General features: G+C 51.3%; 1 protein-coding gene across 1 annotated transcript; it reads right to left on the bottom strand.

Annotated features, from left to right (window-relative positions):
* Positions 1 to 4,303: 4,303 nt before the first annotated feature.
* ATP6V1B2 (ATPase H+ transporting V1 subunit B2) lies at positions 4,304 to 21,717 on the bottom strand. Its single transcript, XM_036396678.2, has 14 exons — positions 21,577 to 21,717; positions 17,567 to 17,622; positions 15,937 to 16,035; positions 14,637 to 14,730; positions 14,464 to 14,541; positions 13,047 to 13,186; positions 12,840 to 12,941; positions 12,270 to 12,367; positions 10,527 to 10,650; positions 9,340 to 9,490; positions 6,992 to 7,074; positions 6,803 to 6,907; positions 5,832 to 5,961; positions 4,304 to 5,731 (listed from the first exon to the last, which is right to left on the bottom strand). The coding sequence occupies exons 1-14, from the start codon at positions 21,683 to 21,685 to the stop codon at positions 5,595 to 5,597; spliced, it is 1,506 nt and encodes a 501-aa protein (XP_036252571.1). The 5' UTR covers positions 21,686 to 21,717; the 3' UTR covers positions 4,304 to 5,594.
* Between the last annotated feature and the right edge of the window lie 1,471 nt (positions 21,718 to 23,188).

Raw genomic sequence — 23,188 nt, forward strand, 5'->3', positions numbered from 1 at the left:
GGGTCCCAGGACAAGGGAAGAGACGAGGATCTGACTCCATGTTTCAGAAGGCTGATTTATTATTTTATGTTATGTATTCTATTAAAACTATACTAAAAGAATAGAAGAAAAGATTTCATCAGCAGGCTAGCAAGGAAAGCAAAAGAATGGAATGATAACAAAAGCTTGTGTCTGAGTCTGAGACAGCTGACTGTGATTGGCCATTAATTAGAAACAACCAACATGGACCAATCCCAGATGCACCTGTTGCATTCCACAGCAGCAGATAACCATTGGTTACATTTTGTTCCTGAGGCCCCTCAGCTTCTCAGGAGAAAAAATCCTAAGGAAAGGCTTTTCCATGAAAGATGTGTGTGTCTGTGACAGGAGCTTGTTGGTGTTCTGGGCATTCTCCATGCCTGAACCACCAGAAGAGGACACAGCCTCAAGCTACCTCAGAGAAGGTGTAGGTTGGATATTAGGAAGAAATTTTTCACTGAAAGAATAATAAAGCACTGGAATGCTCTTCCCAGGGAGGTGGTAGAATCACCATCTCTGGATGTGTTTAAAAAAGCCTGGACATGGCACTGGGTGCTATAGTCTGGGTGAGGTGTGAGGGCACAGGTTGGACTGGATGATCTCAGAGGTCTCTGCCAACCTCATCATCCTGGGATTCTGGGATCCTGGGATTCTGGGATTCTGGGATTTGGGGATTCTGGGAATTTATCACAGCCCACCAGAGTCCCCTCTGGGGACATCCCTGCACCTGGCCCTGGCGTTATCTCTGCTCTGCAGCTGGGATAACCCGAGCATGGAGGAGCAGGGATTGGGCTCGGGATAATCCTCCCAGCCTGAGCCCCCAGCCCCTGCAGGGGGGCCTGGATTTCACCCCCAGCCCATCCCTGAGCAGGCAGCTCCTGACCCTGAGGGCATCCAGGGAAAACAATTCCCGAGGGAGAGGTGGAGCCTGGCTGCTGGAACAAACCCGAGGCTGAATTTTGAATATTTCAGCCGTTTAGCTCCAAACCAAATCAAAACAGCATGAGGGGAGGCCAAGGGGGAGGTTGGGGAGCATAAAATGGGGAAAACTCTCCAATTTCAGGAATTTCCAATTTTCAGTTTCTAATTTCAGGAAACTCTGCTCATTCTGGCTGCACCCATGGGGCAGGGGGTGGATCTGGGCACCCCAAGAAGGCACCTGGCACCTGCTGCTGCTTTCCAGAAAGATTTATTTATATTTTTAGTTTATTTTGGAACTGCTGGGGAGGAAAAGGACAGGAATTCCCTGTGAGGGCTCTGTGCCCTGAGGGTCCCTCCTGTCACAGCCACCCCAGCCTGGCTGGGGGTGCAGCCCAGCCCTTCCCAGCCAGGAATGCGGCCAAGGGAGCAGCAAGGAGAGCCCTGAGCTCCCAGCTCTGCCCGGGGATGTCCCTGTCCCTCCGAGGTCACAGCCCAGCTCAGCAGCACCTGGCGGAGCGAGGGCAGGGCCAGGAGGGACAGCAGCATCCCCGAGGGCACAAACACCCCAGGGAATTCTTAGGAACGCCCAAGGAAGCCAAAACCTCATCCCTGGAGACTCAAAATCCCAGCCCTGAGAGGCCTGGGCTGCTTCTCCCGAGAAGCAGGTGATGGTCTTGCCCCTTTTCCAGCAAACCCCTCCTGGAGCTGGGGCTGAGCTGTGCCAGCCTTGGCACAAACCTGGCACAAACCTGGCACAAACCTGGCCGGGGAGAGCCCCAGGATTGGAACTGGTCCTGTCCTGGGAGAGCTCCAGGGTGTGAACTGGTCCTGGGAGAGGCCCTGGATATGAACTGGTCCTGGAAAAGCCCCAGGGCAGCTGGGACCCTGCTCCTGGGAGAGCACCAGGGTGTGAAATGCTCCTGGGAGAGCCCCAGGATGTGAACTGGTCCTGGGAGAGCCCCAGGGCAGCTGGGACCCTGCTCCTGCAGGACACAGAGCGGGAAGGAGAGGCAAGGCTGGATAATCCCAGGGAAAATCATCCCGAGCACCCTCGGGGTGAGGCTCAGCGCGAGCAGGGGCTGAGGCAGCCAGGCTGGTTCTTGGGGGGCAAAAGGGAGAACGAGCCCTTCTCGGGGGTCCCTGCTCTGCTCCAGCCCCGCTCCAGCTGCCGCAGGAGCAGCGCGGTCGTTGGGCTAATGAGCGTATGCAAATGAGCGTATGCAAATGAGCCCCGGCACGGAGAAAAGCCGATTTGCATCTCCTTAAAACGCGCCGGTGGCACCGCACGCGTGTCTGGCTGTGTGCAGGGCAGAGCCAGCCCCAAACCCGAACCCAAACCCAAACCCAAACCCAAACCCCAAATCTAAACCTAAACCCAAACTCGAACCCGAACTCAAACCTAAACCCAAACTCGAACCCGAACTCAAACCTAAACCCAAACTCGAACCCAAACCTAAACCCAAACCCAACCCCAAACCTAAACCCAAACCTGAAACCAAACGCAAACCCCAAATCTAAACCCAGACCCGAACCTAAACCCAAACTTGAACCCGAACCCAAACCTGAAACCAAACCCAAACCCCGAACCTAACCCCAAACCCAAACCCGAACCCAAATCTAAACCCAAACTCGAATCCGAACCCAAACCTAAACCTGAACCCAAACCTAAACCCAACTCCAAACCCGAACCCAAATCTAAACCCAAACTCGAATCCGAACCCGAACCCAAACCTAAGCCCAAACCCAAACCCGAACCCAGCCCCAAATCCGAACCCAATCCCAACTACAAACCCAAACCCAACCCCAACCCCGAACCCGAACCTAAACCCAACCCGAACCCGAGCCCCACCCCAGCCCCTCCGCGGCGCTGCCTGGGCCGGGCATTCGGACGGAGCCCCCAGAGCAGGGCCGGCTTTGGGGAGCAAAAGCCGCTTTTGATGTGCAAATGAGCCCCGGCCGCTCTGCCCGCCCGCCCGGAGCCGGCCCTGCCTCGCATCTGCCACCGGCCCGGAGCCCCGGGCCAGGAGGGGCCGCCCGCGCTGTCCCCAGGCAGGGACAGCTGCCGTGTGCCCCTGGCAGGCACCGGCTGCCATCCCCCGGGCGCTGCTCGTTACCCATTATGGGATCAACAAATCTCAATTCAAAAAGCGGCCGCGGCTGGAAAGGCCCGGCAGCGGCAGCTGGGAGAGCAGCACGGCCCTTTGAGCCGGTACCTGCTGTCCCCTGTCCCCAGCGCCGTGCCAGGAGCTGTCACAGCGCCGCCAGGGACAGACGGACAGCCCCAGAGCCTTTGTTCACCACACAGCGCTGAGCAGCTCCCAGGGGCTGGGGAGAGAGGAAACCCGCAGGCGTTTGCAATTCCTGGGCTTGGGTTGTTGACTCCTGGGCTTGTCATTCCCAGGTTTGGTTTGCCCATTCCAGGGTTTGATTTGCCCGTTCCAGGTTTGCCCATTCCTGGGTTTGATTTTTTCATTCCTGAGTTTGATTTGCCCATTCCTGGTTTGTTCATTCCTGGGTTTGCCCATTCCAGGGTTTGATTTGCCCATTCCCAGGTTTGATCTGCCCATTCCTGAGTTTGGTTTGCCCATTCCAGTTTTGCCCATTCCTGGGTTTGATTTTTTCATTCCTGGGTTTGATTTGCCCATTCCTGGGTTTGATTTTTTCATTCCTGGGTTTGATTTGCCCATTCCTGGTTTGTTCATTCCTGGGTTTGCCCATCCCAGGGTTTGGTTTGCCCATTCCTGGTATGGTCATTCCTGGGTTTGCCCATCCCAGGGTTTGATTTGCCCATTTCCTGGGTTTGCCAGGAATCTGTGTTGGGTTTGCCTTGCCCATTCCTGGGTTTGGTTTGCCCATTCCTGGTTTGTTCATTCCTGGGTTTGCCCATTCCTGGGTTTGATTTGCCCATCCCAGGGTTTGGTTTGCCCATTCCTGGGTTCCCAGGGCCCTGTGCAGGCTCAGGCTGTCTCCCCCTGGGCCAGGCTCTGTCCTAAGCCTGAACCTGCCCAGGGGTGATGGAGGCTCTGGGCTCACTGGCTGACCCCCACCCCACTGCTGAGCACACCCCAAATCCCAGCCCAAGGGGCGCCTCGAGCTCATTTTCCAGGAGTTGAAGGTTTCCAGGCCTCCCCCAGCAGAGGGAGGGAGGTGAGCACAGAGGGATCACATTCCCTGCACATTCCTGCAAAGCCTTTCCCCGTGACTGAGGCTGAAGGTCACACCCTCCTCCTCCTCCTCCTCCTCAGGGACAATGTGGGGGTGGCTCCAGTGACCCACGATCCAACACTGGAGCTGCTCCATTCCCATTCCCAGGGACAGGAACAACCCAGGTGAATTTTCACCCCCAGAACCAGCGAAGCTCCCGTTTGTTCAACACCTTCCATATTTAATTTATTTAGAGATTCTCTACATTAAAGTGTTTTCATGCCAAGGCTTCCTGCCCCCTCCCATCCTGACCTCAGGAAAAAGAGACTGGACACAGCTTTGGGTGGAATGCACTGGAATAAAGTCGCTGCTGCAGCCACGGAGAACACGGGACAAACCAGAGAACTGCACATGGAGACGTCAGGGAAAGCTGGAATTTGCACATCCCAGTCATGTTAGCACCTTCCCAGACAGCGCAGGGAGGTGTAACATGCTCTGCTGAGCCAGCCCAGAGCTCAGACTACAGGAAAGCCTGGGGAAAGCGTGGAACTGTGCCAGCAGCAGGGCCCGGAGCCTTGGCTGAACCCGTTGGAAAAGGAACAACACAGAATTGCCCAGCCAGGGCTGCAGAGTTTGGGAATGCTGAGGCAAATCCGTGCCTGGAGTGCAAACCACAACAGCTCCAGCCACGGCACGGGCCCAGCACGCCTGGAGCAGGTTGGAAATATCCTTTCTCACATTAAAAGCTGCCTTTTTCATCAACTCCTGTTTTCTTGTATGTGCAGGCCACGGTTTAAAAGCTGAGCTCGCACCAGCAGACCTAGGCCAGGTTTTAGGTTGGTTTTCACCTCTCAGGATCCCCCTCAGCAGCAGCACAAAGCCTTGAACCACCAACAGCTGTGGTGACACTTCTGAGCCCAGACTGAGCTGCTGGTTCTGTTTGGCACCTCCAGAATCCAACCAAAAAAGGGTGAAGGAGGAAATTTACTCTGCGAACTTCAATTTAAAACCTGCAATTCAATAATTAAGCTTTATCCTGCTATTTTTAGGTAGCACCTCACTGGCCTTTGTCCTCTGAAAGGACAAGGACTTTTCCACCTGTGCTGGTGGGGAAGTCCCCAGTGTCACCTCCACATACCCTTTCAGAAAGTGCAGCCCTGGTTAAAAACCCGCATTTTTCACCAAGGAATGCTGTCCTTGCAGGTCACATTTCCTCTTTCACGTTTTCAAAGTGAAGGTTTGCAATTTCCGGTCACGCTCAGCCTTGAGAAGCCCCACAGAAAAAAAAAGCTCATTTCAAAGCCCAAACCTCATGGTGGCTATTGCACATTTTCACAGCATCCTGCTGGAGGTGCAGGCTGTGGGAGAAGGGATAATTTTCCAAACTGCTCTCGGTGGGGAACACTGCCACAAGTGTCACCTGCTGCTGGGTGGAGCTGGGAGGGCGACAAGGAAACACCAACACATGGAAAAGGAAACCAAACCACAGAGCAGGGGCACGAGGAGCCGGGCTAGTGCTTGGCATCCCGAGGGTAGAACTCAGCCAGGGTGCTCTGGGGGATCCTCTTGAGCATCTCCTTGGGGAAGATCCTGAGCAGCTGCCAGCCGATGTCCAGGGTCTCGAACACCGTGCGGTTCTCGTAGGGCCCTGCGGGGACAGCCCGGGGCCAGGGAGTGCCACAGGGAACAACAACACCAACACCACCCTGGCATCGTCCCTGCCCCCTGGGAGCTGCTGCCAGCCTTACCCTGAGCAATGAAGTTCTTCTCAAACTTCTGCAGGAACTCCAGGTACAGGAGGTCGTCCGAGGTCAGGGCTTCCTCGCCCACCACGGCCTTCATGGCCTGCACGTCCTTGCCGATGGCGTAGCAGGCGTACTGGGGGGAGAGGGGGCTCAGGGAGCCTGGCAGGGCCCTCAAACCTCATCATCATCATCACCCCATCCCACCCCTGCCACGCCAGGGACGCCTCCCTCTGCCCCAGCTTACCCCAGCCTGGCACTGGAGGGATCCAGGAGCAGCCACGGCTCCTCTGGGAATTCCAGCCAGGAATTCCCAATCCCAACATCCCATCCACCCCTGCCCTCTGGCACTGGGCTCCATTCCCTGTGTCCTGTCAGCCCATCCCTCATCCCCAGCTCTCCTGGTGCTCCTCCGGGAATCCCAGCTCAGGAATTCCCAATTCCCAACATCCCATCCATCCCTGTCCTCTGGCACTGGGCTCCATTCCCTGTGTCCTGTCAGCCCATCCCTCATCCCCAGCTCTCCTGGTGCTCCTCTGGGAATCCCAGCCCAGGAATTCCCAATATCCCATCCACCCCTGCCCTCTGGCAGTGGGTTCCATTCCCTGTGTCCAGTCCCTCCATCCCTCATCCCCAGTTCCTCCCCAGCTCTCCTGGTGCTCCTCTGGGAATTCCAGCCAGGAATTCCTTCCCAATATCCCATCCATTCCTACCCTCTGGCAGTGGGGAGCCATTCCCTGTGTCCTGTCCCTCCATCCCTTGTCCCCAATCCCTCCCCAGCTCTCCTGGAGCCCCTTTAGACCCTGGAAGTGGCTCTGAGCTCTCTCCAGGTGAACACCCCCAGCTCAGCTCTCTCAAATCATCCACAATTCCTCTTCAGACCCAAAACCTCTCACTGAACACAAGGCCTAATATTAAAGCAGCCTCAGGAATGTTCTGGATCCCTCAGCTGGGCAGCCCAGGGGTTCTGTACCCACCAGCTGGTTGGACACATCAGCGTGGTCCTTCCTGGTCATGCCCTCACCGATGGCCGACTTCATCAGCCGGGACAGGGAGGGCAGCACGTTGATGGGAGGGTAAATCTGGGGGAAAAAAACCCCAGAATTAACAGGAATCCTTAAAAATCAGAATAACCCTCAGCACCTTGAGAGCAGCCAGGCACACACCTGCCTGTTGTGCAGCTGCCTGTCCACGTAGATCTGTCCCTCAGTGATGTATCCAGTCAAGTCAGGGATGGGATGAGTAATATCTGTGGAAAAAAAAAAATAAATAAAGTTTTGATGATTTTCAGCCCTTTTATATCCATTTTAGCACTGAGCTGGAGCTTTTGGTTGCCAGGTGACTTCAGCAATTATTCCCTCCACAAATCCCCAAGAGCTCTTGGATGAGCACCAAGCTTGAGCCCTCAAAGGGCAAAGCATTTTTAGCAGAAAGCAGCCAAAACCTGGAACAGGAAGGACACCTGAAGGCCCCAGGACTGCTGCGCTGCTGGGTGACCCCAAGGCAGCTCCTGGAAGGCCCCTGGCTGTGACCTGAAAGGTCTCACAAGCTCTTGGAGATCTGTTTCACACCCAGGATAGCTCAGCTGCCTCAGAAGGCACAAAATCAGCAGCACGGCTTCTGGGGTAGTGTTGGAAACAAAAAGGTTTTGACAAAATGCAAAATAACACAACTTTTTACAGAGAAAAAGCGAGCCAGGTGCCAGAGGTTCTTCCTCCTGGTAAAACACCTCACAGAACCAATTCATTCCTTTGTTCTCCTCTTTTTCTGTAAATTGCTCAGGTGGGACTTTTTGGCTTTGTCCAATTGGGTATCCTTGGGTTTGAGGTGAAGTCCCCCAAGCCTATGAGATGCCTTTTTCACCTGAAGTTTTTCACCTCGTGAAAGGTCCATTACTCTCACTTGGATTTGCACCAAGATGAGTGGCTCCAATGACCATTGGATGTAGCCATGATATTTTCTGATACTTGGCAGGATTTTTCTCCTGAGAAGCCTCAGAGAAAAAGAAAAACAAAGGTTATCTGCTGCTGTGGAATGCAACAGGTGCATCTGTGATTGGTCTCATGTGGTTGTTTCTCATTAATGGCCAATCACAGCCCAGCTGGCTCAGACTCTCTGCTCAGTCACAAGATTTTATTATCGTTCTTTCCTAATCCTTTCAAGCCTTCTGCTGAAATCCTTTCTTCTATTCTTTCAGAACAGTTTGAATAGAGCATTTACTTTTAATATAATATATATCATAAAATAACAAATCAGCCTTCTGAAACATGGAGTCAAGATTCTCTTCTCTTGTCCTGAGACCCCTGTGAACAGCAGCACAGGACAGTTCTGTCACTCAGTCACAACAAGAGGATCATTCCTGCACTGAACTCCTACGCCAATTTGCTCTCCTTAAGCTTGAGGTGAAACCCCCCAGGTCCTATGAGAGGCCTTTTTCACCTAAACCTCTAAACTTCTTTCCTTTTTAAGGGTCAAAGGACAGTTTTGTCACTCTGTCAACAAGAGGCACATTCCTACACTGATTCACCAATTTGCTCTCCTTAATTCTGAGGTGAAATCCTGAGACTTCAGAACAAACCAAAGTCCTACAAGAGGCCTTTTTTACCTCATTGAGGAAAGAAACTTCTGGGCCTCTTTCCTTTTTGAGGGGACAAAGGACAGTTCTGTCACTCTGTCAACAAGAGGCACATTCCCACAGGAACTCACCAATTTGCTCTCCTTAATTTTGAGGTGAAATCCTGAGACTTCAGAACAAACTCAGGTCCTATGAGAGGCCTTTTTCACCTCACTGAGGAAAGAAACTTCTACAGTGAATTCCTACACCAATTTGCTCTCCTTAAGTTTGAGGTGAAATCCCCCAGGTCCTATGAGAGGCCTTTTTCACCTAAACCTCTAAACTTCTTTCTTTTTTAAGGGTCAAAGGACAGTTCTGTCACTCTGTCAACAAGAGGCACATTCCCACAGGGACTCACCAATTTGCTCTCCTTAATTTTGAGGTGAAGTCCTGAGACTTCAGAACAAACTCAGGTCCTATGAGAGGCCTTTTTTACCTCATCGAGGAAAGAAACTTCTGGGCTTCTTTCCTTTTTGAGGGGACAAAGGACAGTTTTGTCACTCCATCAACAAGAGGCACATTCCTACACTGATTCACCAATTTGCTCTCCTTAATTTTCAGGTGAAATCCTGAGACTTCAGAACAGACCCAGGTCCTATGAGAGGCCTTTTTCACCTAAACCTCTAAACTTCTTTCCTTTTTAAGGCGACCAAGAACAGTTTTGTCACTCTGTCAACAAGAGGCCCATTCCCACATGGACTGCAGGCCCATTCCCACAGGGACTCACCAATTTGCTCTCCTTAATTTTGAGGTGAAGTCCCCCAGGTCCTATGAGAGGCCTTTTTCACCTAAACCTCTAAACTTCTTTCCTTTTTAAGGGGACCAAGAACAGTTTTATCACTCTGTCAACAAGAGGCCCATTCCCACAGGGACTGCAGGCCCATTCCCACAGGGACTCACCGTCGTTGGGCATGGTGAGGATGGGGATCTGGGTGATGGAGCCGTTCCTGCCCTCCACGCGCCCGGCGCGCTCGTAGATGGTGGCCAGGTCAGTGTACATGTAGCCAGGGAAGCCTCGGCGCCCAGGCACCTCCTCCCGAGCTGCTGACACCTGGGGCAGCCACAGAAATGTGGGAAAAAAATGAGTGGTTTATGATTGGCTTTTGGCAAATATTCAAATGAGTATTATTTGTGTTGTGCTGGAAAGGAATGCTGTATTAGTTCTCTTAAAAATATAGTTTTAGGTTATGAGAGGAACGGGGGATTTGTGTTTCCAAACAAGCTGTGGGGCTGCTGGGAGATAAAACCAGCACTGGGAGATAAAAGAAACAATGGGAAAGATTCTACTGATGGATGAATGGAAAAAGAGATTTGCTTTTACAAATAAACTGTAGGTTTGCTGATAAATGAAATTAGACATTGAAAAATGAAAGAAACAATGGGGATGAAAAACCTCTAAATTCTGAAAGAATTAAAAATTAAAAGAGAGGGTTATGCATTAGAGAGAAATCTTTGAGAAATATTCAGTATCAGGTGGATTGAGGAGTCTGAACCTCTCAAGTACCTCAGCCAATGGGGAAAAAATCCCTAAATTCATTAAGAACTAAAAATGAAAAGGGAGGGTTATACATTAGAGGGGAATCTTTGGGATCAGGTGTTCTGGGAAGTCTGAACCTCTCAATACCTCAGAAATGGGGAAAGAGAGAAGGGAAATGTGGCTGGAAATTGGGATAAAAAGGGAGGCTGCATCCCACTAATTAACACCTTAAGGGTTGCCTTGGGACAGGACAAGGCAAATCCAGAATCAGGGGATCAAACTCCTGATTCATGGAATTATGGGGTGCTTTGGGTTGGAAAGAAACTTAAACATCATCCAGACCCACCCCTGCCATGGCAGGAACACCTGCCACAGCCCCAGGCTGCTCCAAGCCCTGTCCAACCTGGCCCTGGACATTTCCAGGGGTGGAATTGCCACCAGTGAAGTAAATCCCAGCCCAGCAAGGATCAGCTAAAATCCTCCCTGCCTGCTCCCAACCATCCCAATGAGCATTAATTCCAACAGCTGGAGCAGCAGCTCAGCTCCTCACTTCAGAGCCCCCCTTTCTGCCAACACCCACACTAATTAACACCTTAATGAGCACACACACCTCTCTGAGAGCCTCAGCATAGGAGCTCATGTCTGTCAGGATGACCAGCACGTGCTTCTCACACTGGTAGGCCAGGAACTCTGCCGTGGTCAGCGCCAGCCGGGGCGTGATGATGCGCTCGATGCTGCAACACAACCTGCTGTCACCTGCAGGGCCACCTGGGCCACACGGGGCTGCCTGGCACCACCTGCAGCTCCAGCACTGCCCCTGCAGCTCCAGCACTGCCCCTGCAGCTCCCAGCACTGCCCCTGCAGCTCCCAGCACTGCCCCAGCACTGCCCCTGCAGCCCCAGCACTGCCCCAGCAGCCCCAGCACAGCCCCTGCAGCTCCAGCACTGCCCCAGCACTGCCCCAGCAGCTCCTGCAGCTCCAGCACTGCCCCTGCAACTCCCAGCACTGCCCCTGCAGCCCCAGCACTGCCCCTGCACTGCCCCTGCAGCCCCTGCACTGCCCCTGCAGCCCCAGCAACTCCCAGCACTGCCCCTGCAACTCCAGCACTGCCCCTGCACTGCCCCTGCAGCCCCAGCAACTCCCAGCACTGCCCCTGCAGCCCCAGCACTGCCCCTGCAGCCCCAGCACTGCCCTTGCACTGCCCCAGCACTGCCCCTGCAGCTCCAGCCACGGGGGTAGCATGGTTGGGACACACAGAGACAGGAGATCTCTGAAGCCAGGGTGTGGAACTTGGGGTTTATGCAAAGGGCCCCACTGGGAGCTGCCAGGCACAGCTCAGAGCAGGACTGAGAGAAGAGAGGGGGAGAGAGGATGAGAGGGTGAGAGAGTAAAAGGGTAAGAGCTGAGACGGGCAAGAGAGCGAAGTTCCCATTCCAATACCATAAATCATCTTTTGTGTTGAGTATTCTGATTCTCACTAACCAATCCAGTACAAGATACAAATCCTACAGCATTTACATACAGCCTATAAGAATCACTACATCACCATCCTGTGTTACATTTTAAACCCTACAAACTCCTCTTTGGGCCCCTTCTGCCAAGCTGGCAGGGTCTGCTCTGACCCTTGGGCCTGTCTGCAGGCAGAGGGTGTTGTTCCATCAAAAGGGGATCACCTTCAGCCAGCCACACCATTGTTTTCCAGTTGTTCAGTAACTGAGATATCTCAAAGCTTGCTTTCATTTATATCTCACTTATATTTTCTATATTCTCAAAATCTTTTGCCAGACAATCATCTGTTTCATCTTCTCTAACGCCTGCAGCAGCTCCAGCGCCATTGCACCTGGAGCAGCATTTTAGCTGCAGCAGCAGCATTGCACCTGGAGCTCCACCAGCCCCGCTGCACCTGGAGCTCCACCAGCCCCGCTGCACCTGGAGCTCCACCAGCCCCGCTGCACCTGGAGCTCCACCAGCCCCGCTGCACCTGGAGCTCCACCAGCCCCGCTGCACCTGGAGCTCCACCAGCACCGCTGCACCTGGAGCTCCACCAGCCCCGCTGCACCTGGAGCTCCACCAGCCCCGCTGCTCCTGGAGCTCCACCAGCCCCGCTGCTCCTGGAGCTCCACCAGCCCCGCTGCACCTGGAGCAGCATTTTAGCTGCAGCAGAATTGCAACTGGAGCTCCACCAGCTCCACTGCTCCTGCAGCTCCTCCAGAATTTCACGCAGAGCTCCAGCCCCACTGTCCCTGCAGCTCCAGCAGGATTTCACTTGCAGCGTTGCTGCCACAACCCCCCCCCCAGCAGGCTCCATGCCCCCCAGGTGTTTGTGCTGCCCCCCTCAGGGGGTGCCACTCACGTGGGGTCGTTGGCCAGGTTCAGGAACAGGCACACGTTGTCCATGGAGCCGTTCTCCTCAAAGTCCGACTTGAAGAACCGAGCGGTTTCCATGTTCACCTAAAGCACAGCTCTGGGTTGAACCTGGCACATTTCCCAGCCAATTAAGGGCTGGTGAGCTCATTAATAACCCACAGCAAGGATTTCCAGCTATCAGGTTCCTCTACATTGCCAGAGTGAGCAACAATTCCAGGGTGGAGATCAAGTCTGAGATCCTTTATCCTGACCAGCCAAGCTTTGCTGGAATCATGGAATGGTTTGGGTGGGAAGGGACCCCAAAAACCCCTCCAGTGCCATGGGCAGGGACACCTCCCACTATCCCAGGGTGCTCCAAGCCTCACCCAGCCCTGGACACTCCCAGGGATGGGGCAGCCACAGCTTCTCTGGGCAGCCCGTCCAGAGGCAGATTCCAGCCTTGGGGATTTTCACCCCTTCTTTAATTCCACACACACAAAAGCTGCTCAGGCCTCAGCCACACTCACAATGTCTCTGATTCCTCCAGCCCCACCTTCCCCCAGCACTGTGGGCTCACCCCCATGGCAGCAAAGACGATGGCAAAGTTCTCCTCGCTGTAATCCATCACATCTTTGGATTTCTTCACCAAGCCAGCCTGGCGACAGATCTGAGCTGCAATCTAGGCAAGAAATACCCCAGGGTTTGCACCTGATGCTGTCCCACGGCCCAGAATTCAATTTATTTTTGGCTCCCACCAGGTTTAGAGCAGCTCTGAGGGCCTCACCTCGTTGTGGGGCAGCCCAGCAGCTGAGAAAATGGGGATTTTCTGGCCCCTGGCAATACTGTTCATGCCATCTATGGCAGAAATCCCAGTCTGGATCATTTCCTCCGGATAGATCCGACACTGGGGGTTGATTGGCTGGCCTGTGGGATTTTTGGAGAGAACACAATATTACTCCCTGGAAATGCTGGGAGCTTTATCAAACACCCTGATAAATGGGTACCAACCCCACTGTGACACCAACAGATCTTGAGCTGCACCTGGGCACACCTGACCTCTCAAGACTCTGCTGTTAAATGCTCATGTCAGTGGTAAAAATTATTCAAAACTCTGCCACATTTTCAGCATTTCACCTTTAGGTGTTGCAGAATTCAGTCTACAGATAACAAAGAGCATCTTTCAAATATTGCAGACAATTTTCTGCTCCCTCATCTCCTTGCACTCATCTCCTTGCACTTAAATTCTAATTTAATTAGAACTTGGTGCCATACACGTACTCAAAAATGGGTACAAACCCCCCTGTGACACCAACAGATCTTGAGCTGCACCTGGTCACACCTGACCTCTCAAGACTCTGCTGTTAAATGTTCATGTGGTAAAAATGAATTAAAACTCTGCCATATTTTCAGCATTTCACCTTTAGGTGTGGTAAAAATCTACAAATAACAAAGAGCATCTCTCAAACGTTGCAGAAAATCTTCTGCTCCCTCATCTCCTTGCACTTAAATTCTAATTTAATTAGAACTTGGTGCCATACACATACTCAAAAATGGGTACCAACCCCACTGTGACACCAACAGATCTTGAGCTGCACCTGGGCACACCTGACCTCTCAAGACTCTGCTGTTAAATGCTCATGTGGTAAAAATGATTTAAAACTCTGCCACATTTTCAGCATTTCACCTTTAGGTGTTGCAGAATTCAGTCTACAGATAACAAAGAGCATCTTTCAAACATTGCAGACAATTTTCTACTCCCTCATCTCCTTGCACTCATCTCCTTGCACTTAAATTCTAATTTAATTAGAATTTGGTGCCATACACATGCTCAAAAATGGGTACCAACCCCACTGTGACACCAACAGATCTTCAGCTGCACCTGGGTACACCTGACCTCTCAAGACTCTGCTGTTAAATGCTCATGTCAGTGGTAAAAATTATTCAAAACTCTGCCACATTTTCAGCATTTCACCTTTAGGTGTTGCAGAATTAAGTCTACAAATAACAAAGAGCATCTTTCAAATGTTGCAGAAAATTTTCTCAAAAATTTACTCAAAAATGAGATGAAGCTCCTCCCAAGTTAGATCTTGTGTTCTAATATATACCCAGAGTTAGTTCTTGTGTTCAAATATAGAAATTCAGAAAGCTGAAACACACCAGGTTTGACTTCACTCCCCCTCAGGAAAGGATTAAGAACAAACCCATAATGTCCAGGAAATCCTCAGCCAAGACAATGGGACCTCTGTCTATGGGTTTTCCTGACCCATTGAACACTCTGCCTATAGGAAACAGCAAGAAAAATGAGAATTATTGTGAAAAGCAGGTAAATTTGGATCAATCTGCTCACTGCTCACATCCACAGGTAAATCCTCACCAAGCATGTCCTCTGAGACCGGGGTTCTCAGGATGTCCCCAGTGAACTCACAGGAGGTTTTCTTGGCATCAATCCCTGAAGTGCCTTCAAATACCTGCAAATGCAGCAGGAAAAAGAAAAATAAACCATAGGACAGGAGTTTTGTGCTTCACAAAGTAAATCCTGAATGCTGCTTCACCTGCAGCTTCAGGGCACAAAGCAGGAGCTGCTCTGAAAGGGCTTCAAGAGCTGGGAGAAAATCCCCAAAAAAAACTGCTTTAAAAGAAAATAAATCCTGAATTCTATCAACAAAACCACCAAACCTGGTGCAATTCCTTTGCTCTCAAGTGTTTCCCCTGCCAGATTCCTTAATGTGAACAAGAAACAGCTTTTTAGGAGAAATACTTAAAATATCAGCACAGGGCTGATCTGGAATCCAACTCTGCAGATTCCAGGGGATTCCTTTAGTTCAGCAGCAAAGGAATTCAGTGGGGAGGAAATAAATCCAGGAGGGTGGAAATAAATCCAGTGAGGGGTGGAAATAAATCCAGGAGGGTGGAAACACATTCAGGGGGGTGGAAATAAATCCAGGAGGGTGGAAACAAGAATGTGACTGTGCACAGTCAGAAATCTCCTCAAATTATCAACACCACCTGCACTGGAACAAGCAGGTGATTTTTTGTTTCCATTGATAAAGAACAAATCTCCAGGCAGGTTTGATTTGGTTTGAGGCTCATCCTGATGGATTAATGATGGGAAAAGAGCTTCCCTAAAAAATCCTAAATTTTATCAGCAACAACCACCAAACCTGGTGCAATTCCTTTGCTCTCAAGTGTTTCCCCTGCCAGATTCAATCATATGAACAAGAAACAGCTTTTTAGGAGAAATACTTAAAATATCAGCACAGGGCTGATCTGGAATCCAACTCTGCAGATTCCAGGGGATTCCTTTAATCCAGCAGCAAAGGAATCCAGTGGGGAGGAAATAAATCCAGGAGGGTGGAAATAAATCCAGGAGGGTGGAAATAAATCCAGTGGGGTGGAAATAAATACAGGAGGGTGGAAACACATTCAGGGGGGTGGAAATAAATCCAGGAGGGTGGAAATAAATTCAGTGGGGTGGAAATAAATCCAGGAGGGTGGAAACAAGAATGTGACTGTGCACAGTCAGAAATCTCCTCAAATTATCAACGCCACCTGCACTGGAACAAGCAGGTGATTTTTTGTTTCCATTGATAAAGAACAAATCTCCAGGAAGGTTTGATTTGGTTTGAGGCTCATCCTGGTGGATTAATGATGGGAAAAGAGCTTCCTGCTCCTACCTGAACCACAGCTTTGGAGCCACTGACTTCCAGCACCTGCCCACTCCTCCTGGTGCCATCAGGCAGGGTCAGGTGCACAATCTCGGCGTACCTGGGGAACTGAGGGGGCACAGGGAGGAGGGAAGGGGTTAAACTCCAGCCAGCAAACAAAAATCACCACCTCCCACAGCCTGCTTTCTTAAAAACTCCTCCATTTTAAAGAATAATTTCATCATCAGAACCAAACTCCTGCCCAGGATATTAAACCTCTCAAGGTAAAGCTGTTTTTATGGGAATATTTGGATGGTTGGAGGTGCCAGAATTAGTTCTAAAATGCCCAAATAGTGGCAGAAAGACCCAGTGCAGCCTCTGCACAAGAAGAAAAACCTGCAGCAGCTTTGCCCTTAAGAGCAGCTTGAAAAGAAGCCAGGAGTGTCCACAGCTTCCTTTTCCAGAGCATTGATGTGCAAACAGAAAGGCTGGGAGCAAAGCAAAGCTTCACTTCAGCTTGGAATGGCATCAGCACTCCAGGGCTCTGGAAAACCCAAACTCTGCTTCCTTTCTTTCCTCTAGAAAGAAAAACCCAAACTCTGCTTCCTTTCTTTCCTCAGGAAAGAAAACCCCAAACTCTGCTTCCTTTCATTCCTCAAGAAAGAAAAACCCAAACTCTGCTTCCTTTCTTTCCTCTAGAAAGAAAACCCCAAACTCTGCTTCCTTTCATTCCCCTAGAAAGAAAAACCCAAACTCTGCTTCCTTTCATTCCCCTAGAAAGAAAACCCAAACTCTGCTTCCTTTCTTTCCTCAAGAAAGGAAAACCCAAACTCTGCTTCCTTTCTTTCCTCAAGAAAGAAAAACCCAAACTCTGCTTCCTTTCTTTCCTCAAGAAAGAAAACCCCAAACTCTGCTTCCTTTCTTTCCCCAAGAAATGAAAAAACCCAAACTCTGCTTCCTTTCTTTCCTCAAGAAATGAAAGAAAAACCCAAACTCTGCTTCCTTTCTTTCCTCAAGAAAGAAAACCCCAAACTCTGCTTCCTTTCATTCCTCAAGAAAGAAAAACCCAAACTCTGCTTCCTTTCTTTCCTCTAGAAAGAAAACCCCAAACTCTGCTTCCTTTCATTCCCCTAGAAAGAAAAACCCAAACTCTGCTTCCTTTCTTTCCCAATGAAAGAAAACCCCAAACTCTGCTTCCTTTCTTTCCCCAAGAAAGGAAAACCCAAACTCTGCTTCCTTTCTTTCCTCAAGCAATGAAAGAAAACCCCAAACTCTGCTTCCTTTCTTTCCTCAAGAAATGAAAGAAAAACCCAAACTCTGCTTCCTTTCTTTCCTCAAGAAAGAAAAACCCAAACTCTGCTTCCTTTCTTTCCCCTAGAAATGAAAAGAAAACCCAAACTCTGCTTCCTTTCATTCCCCTAGAAAAGAAAAACCCAAACTCTGCTTCCTTTCTTTCCCCTAGAAATGAAAGAAAAACCCAAACTCTGCTTCCTTTCTCCCTTTCCTCCTGCCTCAGAGGAATGTCCCACTCCCATTCATCCCAGCAGTCAGAAATGCACCAAAATGCCTCTGGGGAACTTCCCAGCAGGTGGATTTTACCTTTCCCAACTTTTCTTGGCAACTCCCCCTCCAAAATCTCCATGAACAGCTGAGAATTTACCTTAACCTGGTCCAGGATAACCAGGGGCCCGTTCACACCTGACACGGTTTTGTAAGCTGGAAAAAAACCCCAAAACCACAGGGCAGGAGTCAGGACCAGGAACTTCCTCAGGAACAGCCCAGATCCCATTTCCCACACCCTAATTCCCACTCCATCCCTTCCCACATCCCATTTCCCACTTCCCATGTCCCATTTCATCCCTTCCCACATCCCACATCCCACTCCATCCCTTCCCACATCCCATTTCCCACTTCCCATTTTCCATTTCATCCCTTCCCACATCCCATTTCCCATGTCCCATTTCCCATTCCATCCCATGTCCCAATTCCCATTTCATCCCTTCCCACATCCCATTTCATCCCTTCCCATTTCCCACATCCCATTTTCCATTTCATCCCTTCCCATTTCCCACATCCCATTTTCCATTTCATCCCTTCCCATTTCCCACTCCATCCCCAGCACCGGGCTCAAATTTGGGGTCTGATTTCTGTTTATTAGGAACACCACAGGCAGGATTGGGGACAGGATTGGGTGTCCAGCATTTTTCCTGCTCCTAGAGGTGATCCCAGTGTTTATTCCCCATTACAGGAATTCCTGGAGCATTTTTCCAGCTCCTGGGGGTGATCCCAGTGTTTATTCCCAGGACAGGAATTCCTGGAGCATTTTCCAGCTCCTGGGGGTGATCCCAGTGTTTATTCCCCATTACAGGAATTCCTGGAGCATTTTCCTGTTCCTGAGGGTGATCCCAGTGTTTATTCCCCATTACAGGAATTCCTGGAGCATTTTCCTGTTCCTGAGGGTGATCCCAGTGTTTATTCCCAGGACAGGAATTCCTGGAGCATTTTCCTGCTCCTGGGGGTGATCCCAGTGTTTATTCCCAGGACAGGAATTCCCTGCTCGGGCTGGAGGGGCCTTGGGGCACCCTGGCACAGCAGGAGGTGTCCCCATGGCAGGGGTGGCCCTGGGTGGGTTTTAGGTCCCTTCCAGCCTGAACCATTCCATGGTTCTGCCATTCCAAGGGAGGATTTTGCTCCCAGCTCAGGGAAAAAGCATCAGCTGACCCAAGGCAGGGAAATCCTGACTCAGAGCTCCCTCAGGGTCACAGCTGGGGCTGCTCCTCAGCCCATCCCAGGAGGGAAAGGGACAGTGGGGCCACCCAGAGCCCAGCCAGGACCCCAAACCCCAGTGGGGCCACCCAGAGCCCAGCCAGGACCCCAAATCCCAGGACCCCAAACCCCAGTGGGTTCATCCAGAGCCCAGCCAGGACCCCAAATCCCAGGATCCCCAATCCCAGTGGGGCCATCCAGAGCCCAGCCAGGACCCCAAATCCCAGTGGGGCCACCCAGAGCCCAGCCAGGACCCCAAATCCCAGGACCCCAAATCCCAGTGGGTTCATCCAGAGCCCAGCCAGGGTTCCCAATCCCAGGATCCCCAATCCCAGTGGGGCCATCCAGAGCCCAGCCAGGACCCCAAACCCCAGTGGGGCCACCCAGAGCCCAAACCCCAGTGGGGCCATGCAGAGCCCAAACCCCAGTGGGGCCATCCAGAGCCCAGCCAGGACCCCAAACCCCAGGACCCCAAACCCCAGTGGGGCCATCCAGAGCCCAGCCAGGATCCCCAATCCCAGGATCCCAAATCCCAGTGGGTTCATCCAGAGCCCAGCCAGGATTCCCAGTCCCAGGACCCCAAATCCCAGGATCCCCAATCCCAGCGGGTTCATCCAGAGCCCAGCCAGGACCCCAAATCCCAGGACCCCAAATCCCAGGATCCCCAATCCCAGAGGGGCCATCCAGAGCCCAGCCAGGACCCCAAATCCCAGGACCCCAAATCCCAGTGGGTTCATCCAGAGCCCAGCCAGGACCCCAAATCCCATCTGGGAACCCCCAGGGCCCTCCCCAGGTGCTGACACTGCAATAAAAGAGCTGGAACTGCTGCAAGGTCAGCCCCTAACCCTAACCCTGACCAAACTGCTCCGGCTCAGGAGAGCCAGGCTTAAACCCCTAAGCTCAGCTTTAGCCCTGCAACCCCCCTGAGCACCCCGAGAGAGCCCCGGGCCCAATCCCTGCTGGGCCTGAGCAGGAACAGGCACCCGGGGTCAGCGAGAGGAGGAAACAGCTCAGGGCCACAGGAGGTGGGATGGGGAATGGGGACAGGAAGAAGGAATGGGATTGGGAACAGGAAATGGGGAAACAGGGAATTGGACTGGGAATGGGGAACTGGGACTGGAAACCAGGATAGAGGGAATGGGATTGGGAACAGGAAATGGGGAAATAGGGAATTGGATTGGGAATGGGGAACTGGGAATGGGGACAGGACTGGAAACCAGGATAGAGGGAATGGGATTGGGAACGGGATTTAGGGAATGGGATTGGGAATGGGGATTGGGAACCGGGACAAGAACAACGAATGGGATTGGGAACATGGAATGGGAACAGGGAATGGGAACAGGGAACAGCATTGGGAACTGGGAATGGGAACAGGAAATGGGAACTGGGAACCAGGATATAGGGAATGGGAAAGGGATTGGAAACGGCATTAGGAATGACAACAGGGAATAGGACTGGGAACTGGGAATGAGATTGGGATATAGGGAACTGGGAACAGGACATAGGGAATAGGATTGGTAACAGGGAGTGTATTGGGATATAGAGAATGGGATTAGTAATAGGGAATGGGGCTGGGATACAAGGAATGGGATATAGGGAATGGGATTAATAACAGGGAATAGGGTTGTGATAATCAAGAATGGGACTGGGAACTGGGATATAGGGAATGGGATTGGGATAATCAGGAATGGGATTTGTAACAGGAAATAGGATTGGGATATAGGGAAGGGGATCTAGGAGATGGGGCTGGGAGAACCAAGAATGTGATTAGGAACCAGGATTTGGGAATGGGACTGGGATATAGGGAATGGGAACAGGGAATGGGGCAATGGGAATTGGGAACAGGACTGGGATATAGGGAATGGGGATTGGGAACGGGGAACTGGAATGAGACACAGGGAATGGGAACAGGGATTGGGAATAGGGACTGAGGACCAGGATAGGGATTGGAAACGGCACCAAGGAATAGGACTGGGAACCAGGAATGGGATTGGGATATAGGGAATGGGATTGGCAACGGGGAATGGGAAGCAGGGAATAGGATTGGGATAATCAGGAATGGGACCAGGACATAAGGAATGGAAAAGCTGACCCTGAGTGAGGCATTTCATGTGGAAAGGCTGACCCCGAGTGAGGCATTTCATGTGGAAAGGCTGACCCTGAGTGAGGCATTTCATGTGGAAAGGCTGACCCCGAGTGAGGCATTTCACGTGGAAAGGCTGACCCCGAGTGAGGCATTTCACCCCGTGACTGTCTCATGAGCTCTCCTTCCTCAATCAGCCTCTCAGGCAGTTCCACGGCAAACCAAAGGCAGCCCGGAACATTTCCCATTTTCCCAGTTCAGGGAAAATCCAGAATCTCCATGGAAAACCCTGGAATCCCCCTGGCTCCAGCCCTGGCCAGCAGCCTCTGCTCCAGGGTGAAGCCCTGGAACTGCAGCGATGGGTTTGGCTTCCAAACCTGGCTGAAATTCCCAAAGGATCCGTGATCCAGGAGCTGCTGGGCAGCCCCTGCAGCTCCCAGTGCTATTTAGGGCACAGGTAAAGCCATTTTATGTAATTGCAGCCGCAAAAACACCTTCGCGCACTCTGATTTCTCCCCACTGCACTGCCATAAAGCGATTTTACCAAAGCCCCGCATTTCCCCTTTTTCACCCCCGATTTCTCAATTCAGTGTTAAATACAGACTCCATCCCACCGCCAGCACTTCCAGCTCCCGGAACAAACCCCGGCTCTTCGGGAAGGACACGGGCCAGGCGGGGCGGGTTAATTACGGTGTTAATTAACCCGGGATGTTATGAGAGGGTGGGCGAGCCGGCGCTGCGGCCTGCCCGGGCCCGGCGCTCCGGCCCCCGAAGCGGGCGGATCCCCCCTCCCGCAGCCCCCCGGGTCCCCCCGCACTCACTGAGGCGCGGCTGGGACAGGAAATCGCGGGTCAGAGCCGCCGCCTGCTCGCGGGGCCCGCCGGGCCCGGCGCCGTTCACGGCCCCGCGCAGCGCCCGCACCGCCGCCATGTTGGACCGGCTGCTAAGGGGGCGGCCGCGCATGCGCTGTTATAGCGGGCACAGGGACACGCCCCGCGACGCACGGACACGCCCAGTGACGCACGGGACACGCCCACCGGTGGGGAGGGGCGGGGCCGGAGCTGTCCCAGGTCCTGAAAGGGCAAAAGGAAGAGGAAGGGGAAAAGGAAAAGGAAAAAAGGAAAAGGAGGAGAGGAAGAGGAAATGGGGAAAAGGAAAAGGGAAGAGGAAGAGGAAAAGGGAAGAGGAAGGGAAAAGGTTAATGGATAAGGGTAAAAAAAAATTGCAAAGTCAAAAGGAGAAAGGTATGAGGGAAAAAGGCAAGAGAAAAGAGGAAGAGGAAAATAAGGAAAAGGAATGAAGAAAAATTTAAAAAACTGTTAAAATAATAAGAGACAGAAAAACAGCAAAATAGAAGAATAAAAAGCAAAAGGAAGGAAAAGGGAAGTAAAGCGAGAAAGATGGAGCTGTGAGACAGAACGGGTTGGGGTTTTAAATCAATCCCCCCCCTGCTGGCTCAGAACTGGAAATATTTGGGGAAAACATCTGCAAAGAGATCTGGGTGATTCTGCCTGGGGCAGCAAGGAGGCAGAGAGACAGGAAACCTCCCGAGGGGGCAGCAAACAGAACAGATAACTCCACAGAAAGGGTTAAATGCAGAAAAAACAGGAGGGGAAAAGGAAAAAAAAGGGGAAGGTGAAGGAGAATTGGGAGCCTTCTGTTGAGTTTGCAGGATCCCCAGGATGAAGGAGGAATTGAGAATCTGACTCCATGTTCTCAGAAGGCTGATTTATTATTTTATGATATTAAATTATATTATATTAAAGAATGCTATACAAAACTATACTAAAGAATACAGGAAAAATTCAGACACAAGGCTAAAAGATAATAATGAAAACTTGTAACTCTCCAGAGTCTGACACAGCCGGACCATTAAGTTAAAAGAATTCACAAGTTGGATAAACAATGTCCAACCACACTCCAAAGCAGCAAAACACAGGAGAAGCAATGAGATAATTATTGTTTTCCTTTTTCTCTGAGGCTTCTCATCTTCCCAGGAGCAAAGCCCTGGGCAAAGAGGATTTTTCCACAAAAAATGACAGTGACAGCTCCACACTCCCTCAGCAGATGGTGCTGCTGCCCCGCTGTGAAAAGTGCAGATTAAATGGCTCTAAGCAGATATTTACTACCTGTATTGTGTTGTGTTATTAGTGCTGTATTAACATTTTAACATTTTAAGCTGTCTGCAAGCAGAGGGTGTTGTTCCATCAAAAGGGGATCACCTTCAGCCAGCCACACCATTGTTTTCCAGTTGTTCAGTAACTGAGGTATCTTAAAGCTGCTTTCATTTCCATCTCACTTATAGTTTCCATATTCTCAAAATCTTTTGCCAGACAATCATATTGATAAGGCTTTCCTGTTCCATCTTCCCCAACAGCCTTGGTTTGGGCTTTGAAAGGGAATCACGGAGCCAAGTGTCAGAAGTTTAGGAAA

The sequence above is a fragment of the Molothrus ater genome, chromosome 28 (genome assembly GCF_012460135.2).
Source record: "Molothrus ater isolate BHLD 08-10-18 breed brown headed cowbird chromosome 28, BPBGC_Mater_1.1, whole genome shotgun sequence".
Taxonomy (NCBI): Eukaryota; Metazoa; Chordata; class Aves; order Passeriformes; family Icteridae; genus Molothrus; species Molothrus ater.